This window comes from Dermacentor andersoni, chromosome 1 (assembly GCF_023375885.2).
Source record: "Dermacentor andersoni chromosome 1, qqDerAnde1_hic_scaffold, whole genome shotgun sequence".
Lineage (NCBI taxonomy): Eukaryota > Metazoa > Arthropoda > Arachnida > Ixodida > Ixodidae > Dermacentor > Dermacentor andersoni.
Window position 1 is genome coordinate 397,273,210 of NC_092814.1, and position 11,016 is coordinate 397,284,225.

Sequence of the window (11,016 nt, forward strand, 5' to 3'; positions counted from 1 at the left end):
CAGGTAATTTTACTATCTCATATATTTTCGATTCTGCATCAATCTTTTACGATGGATTTTAATGCTCATAAAACACGTAATTTGTCATCGACATAATCTTATTGCAAAAAGATATTACGCACTATACAGCGACTATTTTTAAGGCCCCTTTACAGCCACGTCAGACGAACTTCATAGATCTCATACCTATATTGCAAACTCATCACCGCAGGCGTGGCGCTCTTTGGCCATATCTGGCCCTTGCGCCAATAAAAACTATATATTCATTCATTCATTCATTCATTCATTCATTCATTCATTCATTCATTCATTCATTCATTCATTCAGTCAGTCAGTCAGAGCTGGCCTCGCGAAAGGAAGAGCCTACTTGAAAGGTAGATACAACGTGATTTTCAACAGCGCGGAGGAAATTCAGCCACGGAGCGAACAGTTTACTGGAAACAGTAGCGAAAAGCAATGCTTTCTGCCCGAACAGAAGAGCTCACTTGAAAACTAGGTAGTGCTTGATTTTCTACAGCGCGAAGCAAAGCGAGCAACACGGTCCGTTTACTGGAAACGGTAGCGAAAAACAAATCTGTCCGCACGAACCGACCAGCCTACTTGAAAGGCTGATTTTCCGTAGCGAAGCAAAGCGAGCCGCGCGAACTGGACAGTTTACTGGAAACAGCAGTGCAAAGCACAGCTGGCCGCGCGAAAGGAACAGCATACTTGAAAGGTAGATACAACGTGATTTTCAAAAGCGCGGAGGAAATCGAGCCGCGGACCGAACAGCTTACTGCAAACAGCAGCTCAAAGTAAAGCCTGCTGCCCGAACAGAAGAGCTCACTTGAAAAGTAGGTACAACGTGATTTCCTACAGCGCAAAGCAAAGCGAGCCAAGCGATCCGTTTACTGGAAACGGTAGCGAAAAACAAATGTGGCCGCACGAACCGACCAGCCTAATTGAAAGGCTGATTTTTCATAGCGAAGCAAAGTGAGCCGCGTGAATTGAACAGTTTACTGGAAACACAAATGCAAAGCACAGCTGGCCGTGCGAAAGGAAGAGCCTTCTTGAAAGGTAGATACGACGTTATTTTCAACAGCGCGGGGGAAATCGAGCCGCGGACCGAACAGTTTACTGGAAACAATAGCGCAAAGCAAAGCTTGCTGCCCGAACCGAAGAGCTCACTTGAAAAGTAGATCCTACGTGCATTCCTACAGCACGAAGCAAAGCGAGCCACGCGAACCGTTCACTGGAAACGGTAGCGAAAAACAAATCTGACCGCACGAACCGACCAGCCTACTTGAAAGGCTGATTCTTCATAGCGAAGCAAAGTGAGCCGCGCGAATTTAACAGTTTACTGGAAACATTAACGCAAAGCAGAGCTAGCGCGAAAGGAAGAGCCTACTTGAAAAGTAAATACAACGTGATTTTCAACAGCGCGGAGGAAATCAAGTTGCGGACCGAACAGTTAACTGGAAACAATAGCGCAAAGCAAAGCTTGCTGCCCGAACCGAAGAGCTCACTAGAAAAGTAGGCACTACGTGATTTTCTACAGCGCGAAGCAAAGCGAGCCACGGAAACCATTTACTGGAAACGGTAGCGAAAAACAAATCTGGCCGCACGAACCGACCAGCCTACTTGAAAGGCCGATTTTCCGTAGCGAGGCAAAGCGAGCCGCGCGAAATGAACAATTTGCTGGAAACAGTAGTGCAAAGAAGAGCTGGCCGCGAGAAAGGAAGAGCATACTTGAAAGGTAGATACAACGTGATCTTCAACAGCGCGGAGGAAATCGAGCCGCGGACTGAACAGTTTACTCTAAACAGTAGCTCAAAGCAAAGCTTGCTGCCCGAACCGAAAAGCGCACATGAAAGCTAGGTACTACGTGATTTCCTACAGCGCGAAGCAAAGCGAGCCATGCGAACAGTTTACTGGAAACGGTATCGAAAAACAAATTTGGCCGCACGAACCCACCAGCCTACGTGAAAGGCTGATTTTCTGTAGCGAAGCAAAGCGAGCCGCGTGAATTGAACAGTTCAATTGAAACGGTAACGCAAAGCACAGCTGGCCGCGCGAATAGAAGAGCATAGTTGAAAGGTAGATACGACGTTATTTTCAACAGCGCCGGGGGAAATTGAGCCGCGGACCGAACGGTTTACTGCAAACTGTAGCTCAAAGCAAAGCTTGCTGTACGAACTGAAGAGCTCACTTGAAAAGTAGGTACTAGGTGATTTCGTACAGCGCGAAGAAAAGCGAGCCACGCAATCCGTTAGTGGAAACGGTAGCGAAAAACAAATCTTTCGGCAAGAACCGACAAGCCTACTTGAAAGGCCGATTTTCCATGGCGAAGCAAAGTGAGCCGCCGCGAATTGAACCGTTTACTGGAAACAGTAGCACAGAGGAGAGCTGGCCGCGCGAAAGTAAGAGCCTACTTGAAAGGCAGATACAACATGTTATTCAACAGCGTGAAGAAAATGGAGCCGCAGACCGGACAGTTTACTGGAAACAGTAGCTCAAAGTAAAGGTTGCTGCCCGAACCGAAGAGCTCACTTGAAAAGTAGGTGCTACGCGATTTTCTACGGCGCGAAGCAAAGCGAGCCACGTGAACCGTTTAGTGGACGCGGTAGCGAAAAGCATATCTGGCTGCACGAACCGACCAGCTTAGGTGAAAGGCTGACTTTCCGCAGCAAAGCAAAGCGAGCCGCACGAATTGAAAAGTTTACCGGAAACAGTAACGCAAAGCAGAGCTGGCGGCGCGAAAGGAAGAGCCTACTTGAAAGATAGATCCTACGTGATTTTCAACAGCGCCAAGAAAATCGAGTTGCGGACCGAACAGTTTACTGGAAACAGAAGCGCAAAGCAAAACTTGCTGCGCGAACCGAAAACCTCACTTGAAAAGTAGGTACTACGTATTTTCTACAGCGCGAAGTAAAGCGAGCCACGCAAACCATTCACTGGAAACGGTAGCGAAAAGCAGATCTGGGGCGCGATCTTGTACGCGTTCCAAAATAGAACGGACCGCCTCCGTTCTAAACGTCACGAAATAGGCGGTTCGCAGTGTTCGCGAGAACGAGAGGAAGCAAACAGCCAATGAGCGAAGTGGAAGCCTGCGTCACGCTTTTGACGTCTGCTTGGGGACCGTATAATATATTGAGAAGCGTTTGCAACATGTTGAGAAATATTTTGCTATTATGAGTGAGTAGCAAAATGTGTTGGTGTTGCTTTTCAAAGATTCAATTTGGAATGGAAAACGACTGAAACAAAATATTGCGGTTAATGTCTTCAAATGGCGCTAGGTGGTGTCGCAGTTTTGCGAAACGTTTAGTGATGGCGCTAGCCACCACCCCGTTTCAAGCACACGGCGCGAATTTTGAAGCGGTTGGTTCAGTCGTTCAGTCGAGCACTGGAAGCCATGGCGCTAAACGTGACAGCACCGGTGAAGGGGCCACGTGTGTCGGAGGGGCAGAGAGAGACGGTGGTCGCCTTCATGGAAGCGCATCCCCAGCTGGCTATAAGATCCAGCGAGCTGGGGCCGCGCTTCACTGCTGGCGACCGCCGACGGCTGTGGCAGCAGCTAGCGGACCAGCTCAACACTCAAGGCCCCGTTGTGAAAACCACCGAGCAGTGGCAAGAGTGGTGGCGGAAGCAGGTGTTCGAGGCCCGCCGCAACGCTGCCGCACTTGCCCAAGAACAAAGGTGAGTGACCGTCCAATGGCCTGGGCGATTTGTCCTTCGACATTGGCGTGTATTTTCAGAAGCACAGGAGGGGGGCGGCTACATGGCTTTCATGGCCGAGTCCTGGAGCTCACCGGGACGGTCCGCCTCCACGGTGTGACCGACCTCCCCTACCAAGAGGTAAGCACACTGCCGCCGTAATATCATGGGTTCCTGAATGGTGCCGGTTTAGAGTTTGCCATTATCTGTAAGTGCTACCTTTAGCAGAACGCGACACCGTTGGTGAACAGGAAAATAGCGTAGGAGAGAACGGAAAAGCAGGTAGGTTAATCAACTAGAATCTCAGTTGGCTGCGTTTTCGGGAAATGGGGGGTTAAGTGATTAACACAGAATTAAAATGCCTTCGCGGAAGTGCACGAGGACGGTAACACATGGGATCATTAAGCACTCAATAATTGCACAATATTTTCGCAAATTAGTACGAAAACTTGCAACGTAGGCATTGTAACAAATAGCCACGCTTATGACATTTTCCAGCAGGCTGACGTCCCCACCTGCGCGATGGAAGTCGTCGTGCAAGACGAGGCTGCGGGCGTGAGCACAGCGACACGTAAGCATCAGAGGAATGAGTGTTTTAATTATCGCCAATTGTGTGTGCAGTTCGTAAACATTAATGTGTTTACTCTACAGCGGCAGAGGATCCACCGCGCGGCGCGGCGCCTGCCGAAAGGGTGGCCGCTGCACCTGGTAAGTTATTGATCCTCAAGCTGTTAAATAAAATGAGCTCTTGTATTTTACTGAACTAGCCCAATAAGCCATAACATGGCCATAGCCACTTTTATTCGTACCATAACATGCAGTGCAACTGTAGAAAATGCTGTATGTTTTCAGTGTTGCAGCACCCTGTTCGGCCACCACGTCGACAGCGACCGCGACGGGTGGATACCCTGACGACGATGTCGTCGCAGTGCGCCCGCAGCCTGGAACAGGGCGACGAGGTGCTGCAGGTTGGTAGGCCCTTTGGTGTCATTTTACATGAAGGACATAAATATTCTTTATGCTTTGTTATAAGTAAATCATGAATCTGAAAAACAAATCAGCTTGGGATGTAAACAAGAAATATGCGTTGTATAGAGGGCTCGGTAACGTGTCTTGCCAACGATCAGCCGCCGGACGAAAAGTTGGTTAGCCCTGAAAAGGGCTGTTTGATGGTGAGAGATGCATTAGAGTAGATGACGGAAGAGTAGTTCCAGCAGGTCTTTGTCTGTCCAAACGAAGAGGGCATAGCTTGTACGCGACGCTTGACACTGCCAAAGGATGCCATCAGGCCAGTGGCTCTTCAGCAGAGAGGGAATCGTTGTGCACGTTGCAATTCTTCACAACAGCAGCTTGCAGCCGTGAGCTGGTTGCGAGTAATCAGCAACTGATGCGAACAGTTCCACCATGATTATTCATTCCAGGTGCTGCGCAGAATCGAGGCCTCCACGACCCGCCTCGCTGTCGCGGCAGAGCGGACGGCAGCAGCCCAGGAGGGGATCCTGGAGCAGGTGCGCGCCATAGCGCAGGACATCACTGAGCACCTGCAGCAAGCAAGACATTAATTTATCATTTTATTCATTTGTTTCACCAGTTCCGTTTGTTTTGTTTATTTATTGTTTGAGTTTCCTTTCAGTAATAGAGGAGGATTTTTTGGTTGAGAGGTGCAATGCGCGCACCCATTTTTGTTCTGTTGTTTGAGTTTCCTTTGAGTAATAGAGGATTTTTTGGTTGAGAGGTGCAATGCGCGCACCCATTTTTGTTCTGTTGTTTGAGTTTCCTTTGAGTAATAGAGGATTTTTGGTTGAGAGGTGCAATGCGCGCACCCATTTTTGTTCTGTTGTATTTGCCTCTTTCTATTTATGCTTATCCAGCTGCAATGCCAGCGTGCTTTTTTTATTTACACATTTCGAAGGCGCCTAGTCATTCACACTGGAATCGTTACAAATAGTTGTCGATTTCTGTGTATGGGTTTTGTAATGCGATATTTATATTGCTTCACTGTGTTGTAGCTTACTGCACTCATTATGAAGCGTTACCGCATAGTGTTTGCACTGTGATATTTTCATTTCGGCACAGTGAGGCTAAGGTGCAACGACTACAATGTCTTTTTTTCAGAGCACCAAACTAGTCACTCTTTAAGTTGCATAGTTTCAAAATGAAAATGACCATCATTGCACCACACCAGTGATTGGTTTCCTCTAGTCTTCGTTCCAAGGGAGTCATTGCAAGAATAACTTTCACGCATGACACTTTCTGGGTGCTGTGAGATTGCAGAGCCAATTATTCATGTTTTATGTAACATGTTTCATCACAGCTGGCAAGTGCACTCAGCTTTTTACAATTATGATTCACCTGTTTAGCATCGCACTACAATTGCTGCCGAGAAATGAATGCTTCTAGTCAGTGACTCATAACACTGACAAGGGAATGGACATACCTGGGATAGTCATACTTTCTTGCAAGGTCACGTAAATGTAATTGCAAGTTTTACATGCCGTGGTGAAAAAGAATTGTGTGATGCTGATGTTGCAATGTTGTCACCTGATTTGCTACCTGAAGCATGTTGTACTACAAGGTTTGTGATGTACTTGTCATCATAGTGTGATAAAGTTGACCTATCTGTTTTTTGCACTTTTACGTTAATTTACATCTACCCATTTGGACATGATGTGACGAGTATAATGCTGTCACTACACTCGGCGTTACATTTTGTTTGTGTTTGAATCCGCATTCATTACGCGTTACTTGCTTGCCTCGCCTGCGTATTCATGCTTGCACAGAAGTTTTGATACACCTAGCACAAGAAATGGCTAGCAAGCATATTGCCTCACTCCTACCAACGTACACTGAGCGTCAAAATGCACAGGATGCGGCGGTTGCGTTCATTCTGATGTGCTTTATGAACATTTTTCGCACCTTTTGCTGATGGTGACCATGAGTACAGAGTGCCAATCATATGCATTGCTTCCATCAAGTCTGTCATGACTATGATGGGTCAAGGGATGTTTTTATATCATATTTCATGTGATATTTAAAGAAAAGGCTGCACTTTCACGTTGCTACCGCGTTTCATGTTCCACTAGGGAAGAAGTACTTTGTGATGTGCATATTGCATAAGACAATGCTAGCTTGGGAGCAGCAGCGAATGCAGTTCTTCACAGATGAAGGGGCATGAAGCATTGCGACTGCTTCGCGAGTACTACTGTTAATAAGTGGCAGCCTTGGAGACTCTTGCATAGTGGCGAGGGTACAATTGTTTCCACGGCCGTGGCATTCTATTTAAAGGATTCTTTGTATAAGTGTACTTCATCATCATCATCCTGGTTACGCCCACTGCAGGGCAAAGCCTCTCCCATACTTCTCCAACTACCCCGGTCATGTAGTCCCTGCAAACTTCTTAATCTCATCCGCCCACCTAACTTTCTGCCACCCCCTGCTACGCTTCCCTTCCCTTGGAATCCATCCCGTAACTCTTAATGACCATCGGTTATCTTCCCTCCTCATTACGTGTCCTGCCCATGCCCATTTGTTTTTCTTGATTTCAACTAAGATATCATTAACTCGTGGTTGTTCCCTCACCCAATCAGCTCTTTTATTATCCCTTAACGTTACACCTATCATTCTTCTTTCCATAACACGTTGCGTCGTCCTCAATTTAAGTAGAACCCTTTTCGTAAGCCTCCACGTTTCTGCCCCGTACGTGAGTACTGGTAAGACACAGCTCTCTTACACTTTTTGCTTGAGGGATAATGGCAACCTGCTGTTCATGATCTGCGAATGTCTGCCAAACGCACTCCAACCCATTCTTATTCTTCTGATTATTTCACTCTCATGATCCGGATCAGCAGTCACTACCTGTCCTAAGTAGATGTATTCCCTTACCACTTCCAGTGCCTCGCTACCTATCGTAAACTGCTGTTCCCTTCCGAGACTATTAAACATTACTTTAGTTTTCTGCAGATTAATTTTTAGTCCCACCCTTCTGCTCTGCCTCTCCAGATCAGTGAGCATGCATTGCAGTTGGTCCCCTGAGTTACTAAGCAAGGCAATATCATTAGCGAAGCGCAAGTTACTAAGGTATTCTCCATTTACTCTTATGCCCAATTCTTCCCAATCCAGGTCTCTGAATACCTCCTGTAAACACGCTGTGAATAGCATTGGAGAGATCGTATCTCCCTGCCTGACGCCTTTCTTTATTGGGATTTTGTTGCTTTCTTTATGGAGGACTACAGTGGCTGTGGAGCCGCTATAGATATTTTTCAGTATTTTTACATACGGCTCGTCTACACCCTGATTCCGCAATGCCTCCATGACTGCTGAGGTTTCGACTGAATCAAACGCTTTCTCGTAATCAATGAAAGCTATATATAATGGTTGGTTATATTCCGCACATTTCTCTATCACCTGATTGATAGTGTGAATATGGTCTATTGTTGAGTGGCCTTTACAGAATCCTGCCTGGTCCTTTGGTTGACGGAAGTCTAAGGTGTTCCTGATTCTATTTGCAATTACCTTAGTAAATACTTTGTAGGCAACGGACAGTAAGCTGATCGGTCTATAATTTTTCAAGTCTTTGGCGAAACGAAGTGTACTTCGTTTGTGTTTAAATTATCATCTGTCGGATGTGTGGATTGGGAAAACTGACCATTCGTATGGAGGTGCACTTGTCGTGTATACAAATTTTTAAATGTATTTTCCGCTGTACAAACACACCCCTGTGATAGCCTAAGGGCACTGCACTTTGTATAAATAAATTATGTATTATGAAAACTCACCATTCCTGTGTCCTTCAGAAAAGGTTGACAACTGCGCTGCGCTGCTGCCTTCCTCTGAGGAACACGTCTTGTGGTGCCAGCACCTGGATGTCTCCTGGCTCCTCTGGCTCCTCAGCTGGTGGCACTTCCCCACCATAATCCTCCAATGTCCAGTCGCCCGCCTCCAAGGCAATGTTATGGAGAGCAACGCATGCATAAATGATTCGCGCTGCTCTATCGGGGCTGTACAGCAGTGTCCGAAAGCGCTGCAAGCAGCGGAACTTGCTTTTCAACACCCCGATACATCTCTCCACAACATTGCGCATGGATGCGTGCTCCTGGTTGTAGTGGCCTTCAGAGGTGGTGCCGGCATGGCTGCCAGGTACTGGAACAAGCAGCCATGGCTCGAGAGGATATCCTGAGTCTCCTATTACAGAAAGTGACAGCTGAGTGCTCTGCCCTAGTTAGGGGTACGCATTACGAATACTAACCAAGCAGATACTCGCCAGGCTGCAGTTGTGCGGCTAGGCGTGCACGCAGCGGGTTACGCTGCCACACCCAAGAGTCATGGCACGAACCAGGGAACCGGGGGTCCACAACAAGAATGCGAAGTTCCGCATTGCAAACCTGCAATGGGGATCAATACATTATAGCGCTGCAGATATGCTCGAAATCCGTTTTGCCATTCATATGCACAAAAGAATACACGTACGCTGGTACAAGTAGCAGGCTGTTTCAGCCATAGGCGTGCACAGGGTCTTGCAATTGGGGGGGGGGGGGGGCAATGCGCCACCCCCCCTTATGTGGACGCCTATGGTTCGAAGTAATTGATGGCTAAATGAAAACTCGAGGCCCGATATTGCGCAAGAACCCCCATACGAGCCAAAGCCAGCCCATGCAATGGTTGTAAGTACTTCCGTGTTCAAAATGCTTCCATCGTGTCTTCCCTACAGTGTATCCATTTCTGCTACGACTGCTGCCCATTTAAAACACAATTTTGGAACGGCAGACTGATTATGCACAACACATGGCACTCATCATTACTCCCGACATGTCAGATTTCAACGAGCTCGTAAACAGTTCCCCGCATGTCCTCTTTTAATCGTTACATTACTTGTTATGCCAGCTTGGGCATTAAACCGAACAATTGCAACTATGGGCGAGTAAAAATGGCAACCACAGTTTGAAGTAAAACATTCCAACGGTACTTACGACCATGACGTTCAGGGCGTAATAACCCTTTCTCGACATGAAGCTCGCCGTGTCAGCCGGGCTGAGTCCTTCTGGCTTCATAATGGCGATCAATGTGCCATCGACGCACGCTAGCACGCCTGGAATGGCGCCGCGTCGCGCAAACGCCGCCTTTGCCTCATCCTTGGCAGCCGGTGTTAATGGAAAGTCCACCAACTTTCGCCGGGCAGACACGGAAATGATGGCCTCCGTCACCTCGTGAATGGTGCTGCTCACGGCCGATTGTGCCATGCCTACGTGTTCCTCGCGACCAACGCTCCTCTGGAAGCTTCCGGTGCCGAAGAATCGCAGCGCGCACAACACCTTCCTTTCTGTAGAAAGGCCACTGGCTCGCTGGCATCCAATGATAGGGTCAAGCTCGTCGCACAAGCTACGCACTGTTCGTTTGGACAGACGAAAATACTGTCGGAACTCTTCTTCCGTCAACTCTTCAAATGCATCATCTACCTCGGGTCGTCGTCTCTGCGCGACTGCAGCAGCCGCACAGGCGACACGAAAAGGCACGGCAGAGAAAAACGCCATGTTCTCCAACTGTTGGAACGCGGAATCGGATCGACCCGGATACGAAAGATGCTAACTGTTCCAAGCACTTACGTTCTAATCCAATCCAAGCCGTCTGGTAGCCGTTCTAATCCGTTCTATCGCTCCGGACGGACTCTCCGTCCGTTCCGTGGCGTTCGTCCGTTAGCAGACGACACGGAATAATTATGAGCAGCAAGACGTCACGGCTCACGTGACAATTGACCTCATGGCATTCGTCGCGGTTCAAATTGACCAATCGTGTGCGGCTCGATGGAACGGTCCGCCTCCGTTCTATTTTGGAACGCGTACAAGATCGCACCCCTGGCGTCACGAACCGACTAGCCTACTTGAAAGGCGGATTTTCCATAGCGAAGCAAAACCAGCCTCTCGAATTGAACAGTTTACTGGAAACAGTAGCACAAAGCAGAGTTGACCGCGCTAAAGCAAGAGCCTACTTTAAAAGTAGATATTACGTGATGTTCAATGGCACGAAAAAATCGAGCCACCAACCGAATAGTTTACTGGAAACAGTAGCGCGAAGCAAAGCTTGCTGCCCGAACCGAAGAGCTCACTTGAATACTAGGTACTACGGGATTTCATACAACGCGAAGCAAAGCGAGCCACGCAAACCATTCACTGGACACGGCAGCGAAAAGCAGATCAAGCCGCACGAACCGGCGAGCCTACTTGAAACGCTGATTTTCCGTAGCGAAGCAAAGCTGGCCGCGCGAATTGTACAGTGTACTAGAAACAATAGCGCAAAGCAAAGCTTGCTGCCCGAACTGAAGAGATCACT

At 47.9% G+C, this 11,016-nt stretch overlaps 2 protein-coding genes across 4 annotated transcripts; one reads left to right on the forward strand and one right to left on the reverse strand.

Moving 5' to 3' along the window:
* The first annotated feature begins 2,969 nt into the window (after positions 1-2,969).
* On the forward strand, positions 2,970-5,255 carry LOC140213035 (uncharacterized). The gene is made up of 6 exons (XM_072284184.1): positions 2,970-3,675; positions 3,735-3,834; positions 4,192-4,264; positions 4,345-4,401; positions 4,546-4,661; positions 5,115-5,255. The coding sequence occupies exons 1-6, from the start codon at positions 3,392-3,394 to the stop codon at positions 5,253-5,255; spliced, it is 771 nt and encodes a 256-aa protein (XP_072140285.1). The 5' UTR covers positions 2,970-3,391.
* LOC129386521 (putative nuclease HARBI1) lies at positions 4,272-10,397 on the reverse strand. Of its 3 annotated transcripts, none has more exons than XM_072285877.1 (4): positions 9,660-10,397; positions 8,939-9,074; positions 8,469-8,832; positions 4,272-5,234 (listed from the first exon to the last, which is right to left on the reverse strand). In XM_072285877.1, exons 1-3 carry the CDS (start codon positions 10,218-10,220, stop codon positions 8,483-8,485), a joined length of 1,047 nt encoding a protein of 348 aa, XP_072141978.1. In that variant the 5' UTR covers positions 10,221-10,397; the 3' UTR covers positions 4,272-5,234; positions 8,469-8,482. The 3 variants fall into 3 exon arrangements, with proteins under 3 accessions (XP_072141978.1, XP_072141977.1, XP_072141976.1); XM_072285876.1 differs by having other exon boundaries at positions 8,469-8,871; positions 9,660-10,396; XM_072285875.1 differs by having other exon boundaries at positions 8,469-8,874; positions 9,660-10,393.
* Positions 10,398-11,016: the final 619 nt, after the last annotated feature.